Below are 15,310 nucleotides of genomic sequence, written 5' to 3' on the forward strand. Positions count from 1 at the left end.
TATAGATATATTTATTATTATTATTATTATTTTAAGATCTTTTTCTGCAGCTATGTCTACAACGATGCAATGGGCTAACTCATTTGGTATAGCAGAACTGCTCAAATTCTCACAATTAACCCCCTAAAACTACATATATTTCTACAGTAGGCAACCCAAGGTAGGCCCATTTTGGTATATTTGATGCCACTATTTGGCCTCCAAATACGACCATATAAAAAATAAAAATTTGTTTTGCCAACTTTGGATTTCTTACTGAAATATTTACACACAACTACTGCAGTCATTCCCTTTGTTCAGAAATAGCAGTCATGCATGGATTTGACATTGGTTTTTAGTAATTAAATGGCCGCTAATTGCAGCTGCGAACAATACTTCTAAAATTTCCGGCACTCAAGGGGTTAATCAGGAAGGTATTAAAAGGGATACTAAACCATCAATGTTTCTTTCAAGATTCAGATACAGCATCCAGTTTTAAGCAACTTCTAATTCACTCCTATTATATTTTTTGTTCTCTTGCTATCTTTATTAGAAAAACAGGAATCTAAGCTTAGGAGCTGGGACATTTTTGATTCTGCACCTGGGTAGCGCTAACAAAGGAATCACTTGTAGGGGGGAGGTGGGGAGGGTGAGGGGGATCCCTACACTACAAAAAATATATAAAATTAATAATTATATAACATAACATTTAAAAAAACAAAACAAAAAAAACAAAACAAAACAAAAAATGTTTGTTACTGGCAGACTGGTGGTGAAACACCAGGGGAGGTAAGGGAGGTGGGACGGTGAAGGGGGAGACCTACACTACAGAAATATATATATATTTTTTAAAAAGTCCTAAACTGCATATTGGCCAGATGGTGATGACCACTAGGGGCTGAGGGAGGAAAAAGGGCTGTTTGGGAGGGATCAGGTAGTGGGAGGGTAATCCCTACAACACAGCAAAATTAACCTTACAAGCTAACTGATTAATCCTTTCACTGATGGGAATTTCAGAAGTGCAATTAGCAGCCTTCTAATTGACAAAAAATTGCAAAGTCATGCATGTCTGCTATTTCTGAACAAAGTGGATCCCAGAAAAGCTTTTACAACCATTTTTCTTACAACTGCAGTAGTGTGTAAATAATTTCAGTGAGAAACCCAAAAGTTAACTATTTTTTTAAATGATTGTATTTAGCAGCCAAATAGTGGCATCAAATTTAGCAATTGGACCAAAAGAAAAAAACATAAATTATGCTTACCTGATAATTTAATTTCCATCTGTGGGAGGAGAGTCCACTGCTTCATTCATTACTTGTGGGAATTAAGAACCTGGCCCCAGCCAAAGGCTTAAATAACTCCCCTCATCCCCCAGTCATTCTGCCAAGAAAACAAGGACCAGTAGGAGAAATATCAGGGTATAAATGGTGCCAGAAGAATAATATTACATTTAGGTCCGCCCACCGGAGCAAACGGGCAGGAGCAGTGGACTCTCCTCCCACAGATGGAAATTAAATGATCAGGTAAGCATAATTTATGTTTTCCATCTTAATGGGAGGAGAGTCCACTGCTTCATCCATTACTTGTGAGAACAAATACCTAAGCTTTAGAGGACACAGAATGAACAGAAAACGGGAGGGTAAAAGGAGGCAGAGCCTATACTGAGAGCACCACAGCCTGCAGAATCTTTCTACCGCCGAAGCAAAGACATCAAATTTTTAAAACTTTGTAAACGTATTTGAGGACCAAGTAGCCGCCTTACAAATCTGCTCCACAGAGGCCCGCTGTCTCATAGGCCAAACGGATAACGCTCCTCAACCAAAAAAGACAGAGAAGTGGAAGATGCCTTCTGCCCCCTAGGCTTCCCTGAATACACCACAAATAAGGACGAAGTCTGTATGAAATCTTTCATGGCCTGAAGATAAAACTTCAAGGCTCGAACCACATACAAGTTGTGCAGTAACCTTTCCTTAGACAAAGAAGGGTTAGGACACAAGGAAGGAACTATCGTCTCCTAATTGATGTTACAATCTGATACCAACCTTGGGGATAAATCCCAAACCAGTGAGAAGCACAGCCTTATCAGCGTGAAAAACCAGGTAAGGGGGCTCAGATTGCAAGGTCACTAACTCAGAGACCCTGCGAGCCGATGCAATAGCCAGAAAAAATAGAACCTTCCAGGAAAGAATCTGAATGTCAAGTGCATGCATAGGCTCAAACGGAGCCCTTTGCAAAACCTTAAGAACAAAGTTTAAGCTCCAAGGAGGAACAGAATTTCTAAAGACAGGTCTGATTCTAGACAGATTCTGAACAAAGGACTGAATATCAGGAAGCTCTGCTAGCTTCTTGTGTAACAGCACCGACAACGCCGAAATCTGTCCCCTTAAGGAACTAGCGGCAAGATCCTTATCCAGTCCATCCTGGAGAAAGGACAGAATCCTGGATACCCTAACCTTATGCCAGGGATATCCACGTTCCTCGCACCAGGATAAGTAGGTCCTCCTCACCTTATGATAGATGTAACGAGTGATCGGCTTCCTGGCCTGGATGAGAGTATCAATTACTCTCTCAGAAAAACCTCTCTTAGCCAAGACTAGGCGTTCTATCTCCATGCAGTCAGTCTCAGAGAATCGAGATTTGGTGCAGGAACGGACCCTGAACCAGCAGATCTCTGCGCCAGGATAACCTCCATGGAGGAGACGATGACATCCCCACCAGATCTGCAAACCACGTCCTCCGTGGCCACAACAGAGCAATAAGAATGGTCAAAGCTTGCTCCTGTTTGATGCGGGCCACCACTCGAGGAAGAAGTGACAACGGTGGAAATAGGTAAATTAGGTTGAACTCCCAAGGCACCGCTAAGGTATCTATCAGCTCTGCCTGTGGGTCCCTGGACCGCGACCCGTATCTAAGTAGCTTAAAGTTGAGTCTGGACACCATGAGGTCTATCTCCGGCGTCCCCCCATCTGTTGCAGATCCCCGCAAACACCTCAGGACGGAGAGACCATTCCATGAAACGACTGCCTGCTGAGAAAGACTGCTTCCCAGTTGTCCACACCCGGAATGTGGATCGCTGAGAGCGAACAATTGTGAGTCTCTGCCCATTCCAGAATCTGAGATTCTTCCCTGATGGCTAGGGAGCTTCTCATTCCCCCCTGATTGTTTATGTAAGCAACAGAGGTAATATTGTCCGACTGGAATCTGATGCCAAGCCCTCAGACCGTTGAATATTGCTGGAAGTTCCAGAATATTAATTGGTAGAGTCGACTCCTCTCGAGTCCACCTGCCCTGTGCCCTTCTGGCACCCCAAAGAGCTCCACATCCTGATAGACTTGCGTCCGTGGTAACAATCTCCCAGGATGGTCTCAAGAAGGCGTCCCCTGGGCCAGCTGACCCGGTTGGATCACCAAGAGAGGGATTACCTCACTCGATTGTCCAGAGAGTGATCGCCCGCTCCATTGTCTCAACATGCATAACTGAAGAGGTCTGAGATGGAACCTGGCGAATGGAATGACATCTATGCTGGATACCATGAGCCTAATCACCTCCATACACACCTGGCCACAGATGGTCTTGAGGAGGTCTGAAGGGCAAGACAGCTGGACGCAATCTTGGAACGTCTCTGATCTGTCAAGAATTTCTTCATAGATATGGAATCTATTATCGTACGCAGGAACTCTACCCTGTTGCTGGGAACCAGAGAACTCTTTCCTTCGTCTATCTTCCATTCATGGGATCGAAGGAGAAGAAGAAGAGCCCTTGAGCGGTCCTCCACGAGACTGCAGGACGGAGCCTGGACCAGAATATTGTCCAGATAAGGAGCCACCACAATACCTGTGTCTCGCTCTACCGTGAGCAGCACCCCCTGAACCTTCGTAAAGACTCTTGGGTAAGTCACTAGACCGAACAGTAGGACCACAAACTGGAAGTGTTGGTCCAAAAATGCGAATCTTAGAAACCTGACGTGGTCCTTGTGGATTGGCACGTGAAGGTAGGCATCCTTCAAGTCTATTGTCGTCATAAATTGCCCCTCTTGAACTAGGGGCAGGATCGATCTGATTGTCTCCATTTTGAACGATGGAACTGACAGAAACTTATTTAGGCACTTTAGGTCCAGAATTAGGCAAAATGTGCCCTCCTTCTATGGGACCACAAAAAGGTTTGAATAGTACCCTATACCCCTTTCTGCTAGAGGTACTGGAACAATTACCCCAAGAGATCCCTCACGCACTCTAGAAAGGCGTCTCTCTTCTCTGGTCTTGAGGATAGGGTTTGACAGGAGGAATCTGCCCCTGGGCGGGTGAGTTCTGAACCCTATACTGTAACCCTGGGTGTTAACCTCCAGAACACAAGGATCCTGGATGTCTTTCATCCAAGTCTCTGCGAACAGAGAAAGTCTGCCCCCTACGCAATCCAGCGACGGATCAGGGGCCACCCCCTTCATACCCACTTTGTCTCGGCGGGCTTCTTGCTCTGCTTGGACTTGTTCCAAGATTGAGCTGGCTTCCAAGATCCCTTGGACTGCTCGGTCTTCGTAGCAGGCTGCTGGCGTTGAGACTTGTCCAAAAGAAAGGGGTGAAAAGTAGAGCCCTTAGGCTTATTCTTCTTATCCTGCGGAAGGAAAGCACTCTTGCCTCGCGTGACAATGGATATGATAGAGTCAAGGCTTGGACCAAAAAGAACTTTGCCCTGAAACGGAAGGGATAGTAATCTAGACTTGGAAGTCATGTCAGCAGACCACAACTTTAACTATAGAGCCCTGTCAGCTAGAACAGAGAAGCCTGAAGTTTTAGCACTCATGCGAATAACCTGCATGTTTGCATCACAGATAAAAGGTATAGCTACCCTTAAGGCCTAAATCTTTTCCTAAATCTCCTCGAGGGGAGTCTCCACCTCGACAATAGCTGACAGTGTGTCACACCAATAGGTAGCTGCTCCAGCCACCGCAGCAATCGCTGCCGGTTGGAAAACAAACCTAGTGAGTTGGAACATCTTTCTCAACATGGATTCTTAATTCTTGTACATGGGCTTTTGAACGACAAACTATCCTTGAGGGGAATAGTTGTACGCTTAGCAAGAGTGGAGATAGCTCCATCCACCTTCAGAATGGCCCCCCCCCATAGCTCAAGCTGAGAGTCTGGAATGGGGAACAGCTTTTTAAAAGAGGTAGAGGGAGAAACGGACAAACTCAGTTTGACCCACTCATTCTTAATAATTGTAGCCATCTTCACGGGAACTGGAAAGTCTGGGGCACCACCATGTCCTCGTAAACGCTATCTAACTTAGGGATCGAAGGTTCTTCCGGAAGCTTCGGTTCAGGAAACTCCAACGTAGCAAGCACTTCTTTCAATAAAAAGCGCAAATGCTACATCTTAAACTTGAAATCTGGCTCCTCCGTAGCCGATTCCGTCCCAGAGAGAGTGCCCTCCGACAAGTCGGAGGCGTCCTCCTCATGAAAGGCTATGTCTTTGCCTTCGCTTGTGCTTCACATGGCGAGGTAGGACATTGAAGGCCGCAGAAACTGCCTCTTGAAGCTGGGCACGAAATCTGGCAGCCACGAGGCACCTCCCGCAGGAGGATTAGTAGGGCCTTGGGGAGCTACATGTGTAATCGGAGATGAATGTTGGGAACGCACATCGCGGGACAGTGAACCCTCAGAGGTGGACGGCTCAGTAGTACTAAATATCTTATTATTTTTAGATATTGCAATCTTATCAAAGCATGTGGAACACAGTTGAGCAGGCGGATCAACCTGTACCTCCACACAATAAACACAGGTATTAGATTTGATTAAAGAGGGAGTATCCTCTAACATATCAGAGTCCTTCATAGCTTGCACCTTTAATACGGACTGAGATAGATTAAATGGCACCTTTATACACCAATGGCAGGGGCACTAACCATCTCCTATGACCCGGACCACGGAGAAACCGTTACATCTCCCGAAAATGCCGTTTAGGAAAGAGGAAGTAGAAGAGGCCACACCAGGTCACATGGAGTGCCATGCAGGACCGCCCCTGCACTATAGAGAAAACGCGCCAAAAACAGGCCACACCAATTTTCACCTGACTGTTCACACATTGCTGGAGCCCAATCTCACACATGACATAGCATTAACACAATAAAGATATTATGCATAAATCCCTCCCTGTTCAATAATCCCCTTCCCAGGAATATTAACCTTTGATTCTATACAGATAAAAGGAAACACACTGTGACGCTGTCTTCATGCGTTATTATATCTGTATAAATGAAACGATCTTGCCAGAATCTATGCCGTGGAACACGGCCCTTCAAGTGTGACAGGTTAGTAGCATCGCTCCTGACATGGACTTGAGTGAATAAAGGCAGACAGCGATACTATTCAACGCTGATTGCCAAGGAGCTGTTAACATGAGTCGGGATGGTTTTGCAGAGACGACACTCCCTGCATCTCCGGACTCTAACATTCATCCATGCTCTCACTGAGAGGCTAACAGGATTACTTAAAACTCCAGCCCTATTTCGAAAAATACTACCCTCCATAAGAGACTACTCTGAATCTTCCGACACTACCCTGCCAACCTCCTGTGATGAAAGGCAAAGAATGACTGGGGGATGAGGGGAGTGGGGGAGGTATTTAAGGCTTTAGCTGGGGTGTCTTTGCCTTCCCCTGGTGGCTAGGTTAATAATTACCACAAGTAATGAATAAAGCAGTGGACTCTCCACCCATTAAGATGGAATTATAAAGTGATTCACTCTGTGTAAGTGATACAACAAGGGAAAATGTGATCAAACAAACAGTTCACAGAATATAATTTGCTATTAGGGGAATTGAACTCTAGATGTTAAATTCTTAAGGCAGACAACATGAACACTACTGATGTTTTTAAATGTCATATTATGGTTTAGGGTGGTTTCCTCAAAAAGATAGAAACAGAGACATAATGCAAAACTGTTTAAAAATAAAATGATATCCCAATCCGAATGAACAGTATTTAAAATCCCACTGGCATAGACCAGAACATGTATTCCAAGGATTTATTACAACATTAAAAATGTATATGTATAAAAACAGATAAAATACAAACCAATCTTACAGAGTCAGGCACAGATTTCAATCAAGGGAATGCACACCGGCAGCGTGTATTAGACCTGTAAGCTTCAGAGGGACCAGTCTTTTCCAAGTAACCTCAGTTTATCTTTAGTAACTATACTGCTCTATTTGTAACCGGACAATGTCCCATTACTGTGTTGATGCCGCTCTGTGAATAATTCTCTTTCCCAACGTACAGTCCCTCTGCTACAGGTCTAATACACGCTGCCGGTGTGTATCCCTTGATTGAAATCTGTGCCTGACTTTGTTTGTATTTTATCTGTTTTTATACATATAAAAATATTTTTAGTGTAAATCCTTGGAATACATGCTCCGGTCTATGACAGTTGGATTTTAAATAACATCTATAACTTAAAGCTATAGAAGCTCTCCCATTTTAGTACCGTTCATTAAGATTGGGATATCATTTTATATGTAAACTGTTTTGCACTATGTCTATGTTTCTATCTTTATGAGGAAATAACCTTAAGACATTACTATAACAGAAGTCGACAAGAAAATAAAGTGGACTTTCTACATCTGTTTTCATTTGTGGTGAATTATAATTTAAGTATATGTTCTGCATTTCTATCTATGCACTGTGCTTGTTTCATCACATTTTTTATTTGCTTTGTTGTATCACTTGCATAGAGTATCACTTTTAAATACATTTAAAAACATCAGTGGGAACTGATAGAGTAGTGGTCAAGTTGTCTGCTAAGAGAGTTCATTTCCCCTAATAGCAAATTATATTATTTGCTTTGTGTTTATTTAATCACATTTTTTATTTTTTTTAAATTAAGCAATTGGGCCTAGATCATTACCTTGGGTCGTCTACTTTAAAAAAGAAATATATATTTTTAGTTTTCATAGATAAATAAAAAAACAAAGCCTCTATTTCTGTTTAAGCAGAGCGATAGCAAAAATGCTGAAAATTCTCCAGTACTCTGTGCAAGTTTTCTCTGAAGTTTCTGGTAGTAAAGGGGTTAATATCTATGTGAGTTCATTAAGAGTGAACTGGAAGTTTCTAGTCTCATTTTATACTTCAGTGCTGTGACATTTCACGACCCACCATGATCTATTGATACAAGATTCTATCTGGTGTAATTGGTTCTCTGATAAATCCCACATACCCTATATTGCTTTTTATATTAGCTCATTTTCTGTTGATAATGACTTTTCCTAAACAAATATTTCATTCACTGGACAAAATAAAAGTAAAAACATAATTTATGCTTACCTGATAAATTCCTTTCTTCTGTTGTGTGATCAGTCCACGGGTCATCATTACTTCTGGGATATTATCTGCTCCCCTACAGGAAGTGCAAGAGGATTCACCCAGCAGAGTTGCTATATAGCTCCTCCCCTCTACGTCACCTCCAGTCATTCGACCAAAGACCAACGAGAAAGGAGAAACCAAGGGTGTAGTGGTGACTGAATTATAATTTAAAAAATATGTACCTGCCTTAAAAAACAGGGCGGGCCGTGGACTGATCACACAACAGAAGAAAGGAATTTATCAGGTAAGCATAAATTATGTTTTCTTCTGTTATGTGTGATCAGTCCACGGGTCATCATTACTTCTGGGATACCAATACCAAAGCAAAAGTACACGGATGACGGGAGGGATAGGCAGGCTCATTATACAGAAGGAACCACTGCCTGAAGAACCTTTCTCCCAAAAATAGCCTCCGAAGAAGCAAAAGTGTCAAATTTGTAAAATTTGGAAAAAGTATGAAGCGAAGACCAAGTTGCAGCCTTGCAAATCTGTTCAACAGAGGCCTCATTCTTAAAGGCCCAAGTGGAAGCCACAGCTCTAGTGGAATGAGCTGTAATTCTTTCAGGAGGCTGCTGTCCAGCAGTCTCATAGGCTAAACGTATTATGCTACGAAGCCAAAAAGAGAGAGAGGTAGCAGAAGCTTTTTGACCTCTCCTCTGTCCAGAATAAACGACAAACAGGGAAGAAGTTTGGCGAAAATCTTTAGTTGCCTGCAAGTAGAACTTGAGGGCACGAACTACATCCAGATTGTGTAGAAGACGTTCCTTCTTTGAAGAAGGATTTGGACACAAGGATGGAACAACAATCTCTTGATTGATATTCCTGTTAGTGACTACCTTAGGTAAGAACCCAGGTTTAGTACGCAGAACTACCTTGTCTGAGTGAAAGATCAGATAAGGAGAATCACAATGTAGGGCTGATAACTCAGAGACTCTTCGAGCCGAGGAAATAGCCATTAAAAATAGAACTTTCCAAGATAACAATTTTATATCAATGGAATGAAGGGGTTCAAACGGAACACCCTGTAAAACGTTAAGAACTAAGTTTAAACTCCATGGCGGAGCAACAGTTTTAAACACAGGCTTGATCCTAGTTAAAGCCTGACAAAAGGCCTGGATGTCTGAATTTTCTGACAGACGCCTGTGTAACAAGATGGACAGAGCTGAGATCTGTCCCTTTAATGAGCTAGCCGATAAACCCTTTTCTAAACCTTCTTGTAGAAAAGACAATATCCTAGGAATCCTAACCTTACTCCAGGAGTAATCTTTGGATTCACACCAGTATAGGTATTTACGCCATATTTTATGGTAAATCTTTCTGGTAACAGGCTTCCTAGCCTGTATCAGGGTATCAATAACCGACTCAGAAAAACCACGTTTTGATAAAATCAAGCGTTCAATTTCCAAGCAGTCAGCTTCAGAGAAGTTAGACTTTGATGATTGAATGGACCCTGAATCAGAAGGTCCTGTCTTAGAGGTAGAGACCAAGGCGGACAGGATGACATGTCCACTAGATCTGCATACCAAGTCCTGCGCGGCCATGCAGGCGCTATTAGAATCACTGATGCTCTCTCCTGTTTGATTTTGGCAATCAATCGAGGAAGCAGTGGGAAGGGTGGAAATACATAAGCCATCCTGAAGTTCCAAGGTGCTGTCAAAGCATCTATCAGAACCGCTCCCGGATCCCTGGATCTGGATCCGTAGCGAGGAAGTTTGGCGTTCTGGCGAGACGCCATGAGATCTATCTCTGGTTTGCCCCAACGTTGAAGTATTTGGGCAAAGACCTCCGGATGAAGTTCCCACTCCCCCGGATGAAGAGTCTGGCGACTCAAGAAATCCGCCTCCCAGTTCTCCACTCCCGGGATGTGGATTGCTGACAGGTGGCAAGAGTGAGACTCTGCCCAGCGAAATATCTTTGATACCTCTATCATTGCTAGGGAGCTTCTTGTCCCTCCTTGATGGTTGATGTAAGCTACAGTCGTGATGTTGTCCGACTGAAACCTGATGAACCCCCGAGTCTTTAACTGGGGCCAAGATAGAAGGGCATTGAGAACTGCTCTCAATTCCAGAATGTTTATTGGCAGGAGACTTTCCTCCTGACTCCAATGTCCCTGAGCCTTCAGAGAATTCCAGACAGCGCCCCAACCTAGAAGGCTGGCGTCTGTTGTTACAATTGTCCAGTCCGGCCTGCTGAACGGCATCCCCCTGGACAGATGTGGCCGAGAAAGCCACCATAGAAGAGAGTTTCTGGTCTCTTGATCCAGATTCAGAGTGGGGGACAAATCTGAGTAATCCCCATTCCACTGACTCAGCATGCACAATTGCAGCGGTCTGAGATGTAGGCGTGCAAAGGGAACTATGTCCATTGCTGCTACCATTAAGCCGATCACCTCCATGCATTGAGCTACTGACGGGAGTTGAATGGAATGAAGGACACGGCATGCATTTAGAAGCTTTGTTAATCTGTCTTCTGTCAGATAAATCCTCATTTCTACAGAATCTATAAGAGTCCCCAAGAATGGAACTCTTGTGAGAGGAAAGAGAGAACTCTTCTTTTCGTTTACTTTCCATCCATGCGACCTTAGAAATGCCAGAACTAACTCTGTATGAGACTTGGCAGTTTGAAAGCTTGAAGCTTGTATCAGAATGTCGTCTAGGTACGGAGCTACCGAAATTCCTCGCGGTCTTAGTACCGCCAGAAGGGCACCCAGAACCTTTGTAAAGATTCTTGGAGCCGTAGCCAATCCGAATGGAAGGGCTACAAACTGGTAATGCCTGTTTAAGAAGGCAAACCTTAGATACCGGTAATGATCTTTGTGAATCGGTATGTGAAGGTAAGCATCCTTTAAATCCACTGTGGTCATGTACTGACCCTCTTGGATCATGGGTAAGATTGTCCGAATAGTTTCCATTTTGAACGATGGAACTCTTAGGAATTTGTTTAGGATCTTTAAATCCAAGATTGGCCTGAAAGTTCCCTCTTTTTTGGGAACCACAAACAGGTTTGAGTAAAACCCTTGTCCTTGTTCCGACCGCGGAACCGGATGGATCACTCCCATTAATAATAGATCTTGTACACAGCGTAGAAACGCGTCCTTCTTTATTTGGTTTGTTGACAACCTTGACAGATGAAATCTCCCTTTTGGGGGAGAGAATTTGAAGTCTAGAAGGTATCCCTGAGATATGATCTCTAGCGCCCAGGGATCCTGGACATCTCTTGCCCAAGCCTGGGCGAAGAGAGAGAGTCTGCCCCCCACTAGATCCGGTCCCGGATCGGGGGCCCTCGGTTCATGCTGTCTTTGAGGCAGCAGCAGGTTTACTGGCCTGCTTGCCCTTGTTCCAGGACTGGTTAGGCTTCCAGCCTTGTCTGTAACGAGCAACAGTTCCTCCCTGTTTTGGTGCAGTGGAGGTTGGCGCTGCTCCTGCTTTGAAATTCCGAAAGGGACGAAAATTAGACTGTCTAGCCTTAGCTTTGGCTTTGTCTTGAGGTAGAGCGTGGCCCTTACCTCCTGTAATGTCAGCAATAATTTCTTTCAAACCGGGCCCAAATAAAGTTTGCCCCTTGAAAGGTATATTAAGTAATTTGGACTTAGAAGTTACATCAGCCGACCAGGATTTTAGCCACAGCGCCCTGCGTGCCTGAATGGCGAATCCTGAATTCTTAGCCGTAAGTTTGGTTAAATGTACTACGGCCTCCGAAATGAATGAATTAGCTAGTTTAAGGACTCTAAGCCTGTCCGTAATGTCGTCCAGCGTAGCTGAACTAAGGTTCTCTTCTAGAGACTCAATCCAAAATGCTGCCGCAGCCGTGATCGGCGCGATGCATGCAAGGGGTTGTAATATAAAACCTTGTTGAACAAACATTTTCTTAAGGTAACCCTCTAATTTTTTATCCATAGGATCTGAAAAAGCACAGCTATCCTCCACCGGGATAGTGGTACGCTTAGCTAAAGTAGAAACTGCTCCCTCCACCTTAGGGACCGTTTGCCATAAGTCCCGTGTGGTGGCGTCTATTGGAAACATCTTTCTAAATATTGGAGGGGGTGAGAACGGCACACCGGGTCTGTCCCACTCCTTAGTAACAATTTCAGTTAATCTCTTAGGTATAGGAAAAACGTCAGTACTCGCCGGTACCCGCAAAGTATTTATCCAACCTACACATTTTCTCTGGTATTGCAACAGCGTTACAATCGTTGAGAGCTGCTAAGACCTCCCCTAGTAATACACGGAGGTTTTCCAATTTAAACTTAAAATTTGAAATATCTGAATCCAATCTGTTTGGATCAGAACCGTCACCTACAGAATGAAGCTCTCCGTCCTCATGCTCTGCAAGCTGTGACGCAGTATCAGACATGGCCCTAGAATTATCAGAGCACTCTGTTCTCACCCCAGAGTGATCACGCTTGCCTCTTAGTTCTGGTAATTTAGCCAAAACTTCAGTCATAACAGTAGCCATATCTTGTAATGTTATCTGTAATGGCTGCCCAGATGTACTAGGCGCCATAATATCACGCACCTCCCGGGCGGGAGATGCAGGTACTGACACGTGAGGCGAGTTAGTCGGCATAACTCTCCCCTCGCTGTTTGGTGAAATTTGTTCAATTTGTACAGATTGGCTTTTATTTAAGGTAGCATCAATACAGCTAGTACATAAATTTCTATTGGGCTCCACCTTGGCATTGGAACAAATGACACAGGTATCTTCCTCTGAATCAGACATGTTTAACACACTAGCAATAAACATGCAACTCGGTTACAATTTTATTTAATAAAAGCGTACTGTGCCTCAAAAGCACTAAACGATTAAATGACAGATTAAATAATGAACTGAAAAACAGTTATAGCATCACTCTTAACAAACAACACAACTTTTTAGTAAAGGTTTGTTCCCATTAGTAAAATAACACTAATTAAATTTTAAACATAAAAATTACAGAGCAACGTTTTAAATCACAGTCACTATTAAATCTCACAGCTCTGCTGAGAGAATCTACTTCCCTTCAAAGAAGTTTGAAGACCCCTGAGTTCTGTCAGAGATGAACCGGATCATGCAGAAAATATAAGTGTAACTGACTGAAAATTTTTTGATGCGTAGCAAAGAGCGCCAAAAAACGGCCCCTCCCCCTCACACACAGCAGTGAGAGAGAAACGAAACTGTCATAATCAAAACAAGCAAACTGCCAAGTGGAAAAATAATGCCCAAATATTTATTCACTCAGTACCTCAGAAATGCAAACGATTCTACATTCCAGCAAAAACGTTTAACATGAATTAAATACCTATTAAAAGGTTTAATGTACTTTTACAGAGTAATTCCGGTGAAATACCATCCCCAGAATACTGAAGTGTAGAGTATACATACATGTCATTATATCGGTATAGCAGGATTTTCTCATCAATTCCATTCAGAAAATAAAAACTGCTACATACCTCAATGCAGATTCAACTGCCCGCTGTCCCCTGATCTGAAGCTTTTACCTCCCTCAGATGGCCGAGAAACAGCAATATGATCTTAACTACTCCGGTTAAAATCATAATAAAAAACTCTGGTAGATTCTTCTTCAAACTCTGCCAGAGAAGTAATAACACGCTCCGGTGCTATTGTAAAATAACAAACTTTTGATTGAAGTTATAAAAACTAAGTATAATCACCATAGTCCTCTCACACCTCCTATCTAGTCTTTGGGTGCAAGAGAATGACTGGGGGTGACGTAGAGGGGAGGAGCTATATAGCAACTCTGCTGGGTGAATCCTCTTGCACTTCCTGTAGGGGAGCAGATAATATCCCAGAAGTAATGATGACCCGTGGACTGATCACACATAACAGAAGAAATAAATGAATCCATAAAGCCTATACATATGCATTGCTGTAACAGAGATGCTTGCAGTTGGACAGTGGGACAAAGAGAAGTGTAATGTATCACAGACTACAGCACTGATAGAAAATGCACTAACGAGGAGCTTGCAGTTACCTGATTATCCTTTGAGCTGCATACTGATGAAGGGAACGGAATTGGGAGGACATATTCGCAAGAGCTGCCAAACAATTTGTGTGCAGGTATTTGTCCTGTGGGGGAAAAAATGTGCTATTAAAAGGAAATTACATTAAAAAGAAATACTTAAATACAGGTATATAACAATGATTTATGATGGCTTGTCCCTCCCTACCAATTTGTCAGTGGGCAGTTAAGTTGGACACATGAATTTCATAGTAAATGAACCTTTTTAGCAGGTGCACCACCCAGCTGATTTTACTGACCACCCGGCTAAAAGTTTAGCCAATATTAAGCTAAAATGAGTTGATATTAAAAATGTTCAATTTTTATTGCACAAATAATCATTAAATACATTTATGTTAAATTATGCTATTAATTTGTCCTTTGGCTAGCGGAAAACATAAATTATGCTTACCTGATAATTTCCTTTTCTTCTGATGGAAAAAGTCCACAGCTTCATTCATTACTTTTGGGAAATAAGAACCTGGCCACCAGGAGGAGGCAAAGACACCCCAGCCAAAGGCTTAAATACTCCTCCCACTCCCCTCATCCCCCAGTCATTCTGCAGAGGAACAAGGAACAGTAGAATAAATAACAGGGTAAAAGGTGCCGGAAGAATATAAGGACGCCCCACATAAAATGACGGGTGGGGAGCTGTGGACTCTTTCCATCAGAAGAAAAGGAAATTATCAGGTAAGCATAATTTATGTTTTTCTTCTTAAATGGAAAGAATCCACAGCTGCATTCATTACTTTTTGGAAAACAATACCTAAGCTATAGAGGACACTGAATGTAAGACGGGAGGGTACAATAGTCGGCCCATACTGAGGGCACCAGGCCTGAACCACTACCCAATAATAAATCCTGCTTCGTCCGAAGCAGAGACATTTGACACTGACTCGCAGCCAGTCCAGAGCCAAATTAGAGACCACAAACAGACTTGACTGAGCCAACAGTCCACCAAGAGACACCGTTGCCCAAC

General features: G+C 43.1%; 1 protein-coding gene across 2 annotated transcripts in view; it reads right to left on the reverse strand.

Moving 5' to 3' along the window:
* Window positions 1-15,310, reverse strand: part of DYM (dymeclin) — a 1,389,654-nt gene that overhangs the window by 615,691 nt on the left and 758,653 nt on the right. For both annotated transcript variants that reach the window (XM_053701098.1, XM_053701099.1), the window contains exon 13: window positions 14,305-14,399. In XM_053701098.1, coding sequence (XP_053557073.1) covers window positions 14,305-14,399 — 95 coding nt within the window. The remainder of the gene's footprint in view (window positions 1-14,304; window positions 14,400-15,310) is intronic.

This window comes from Bombina bombina, chromosome 2 (assembly GCF_027579735.1).
Source record: "Bombina bombina isolate aBomBom1 chromosome 2, aBomBom1.pri, whole genome shotgun sequence".
Classification (NCBI taxonomy): domain Eukaryota; kingdom Metazoa; phylum Chordata; class Amphibia; order Anura; family Bombinatoridae; genus Bombina; species Bombina bombina.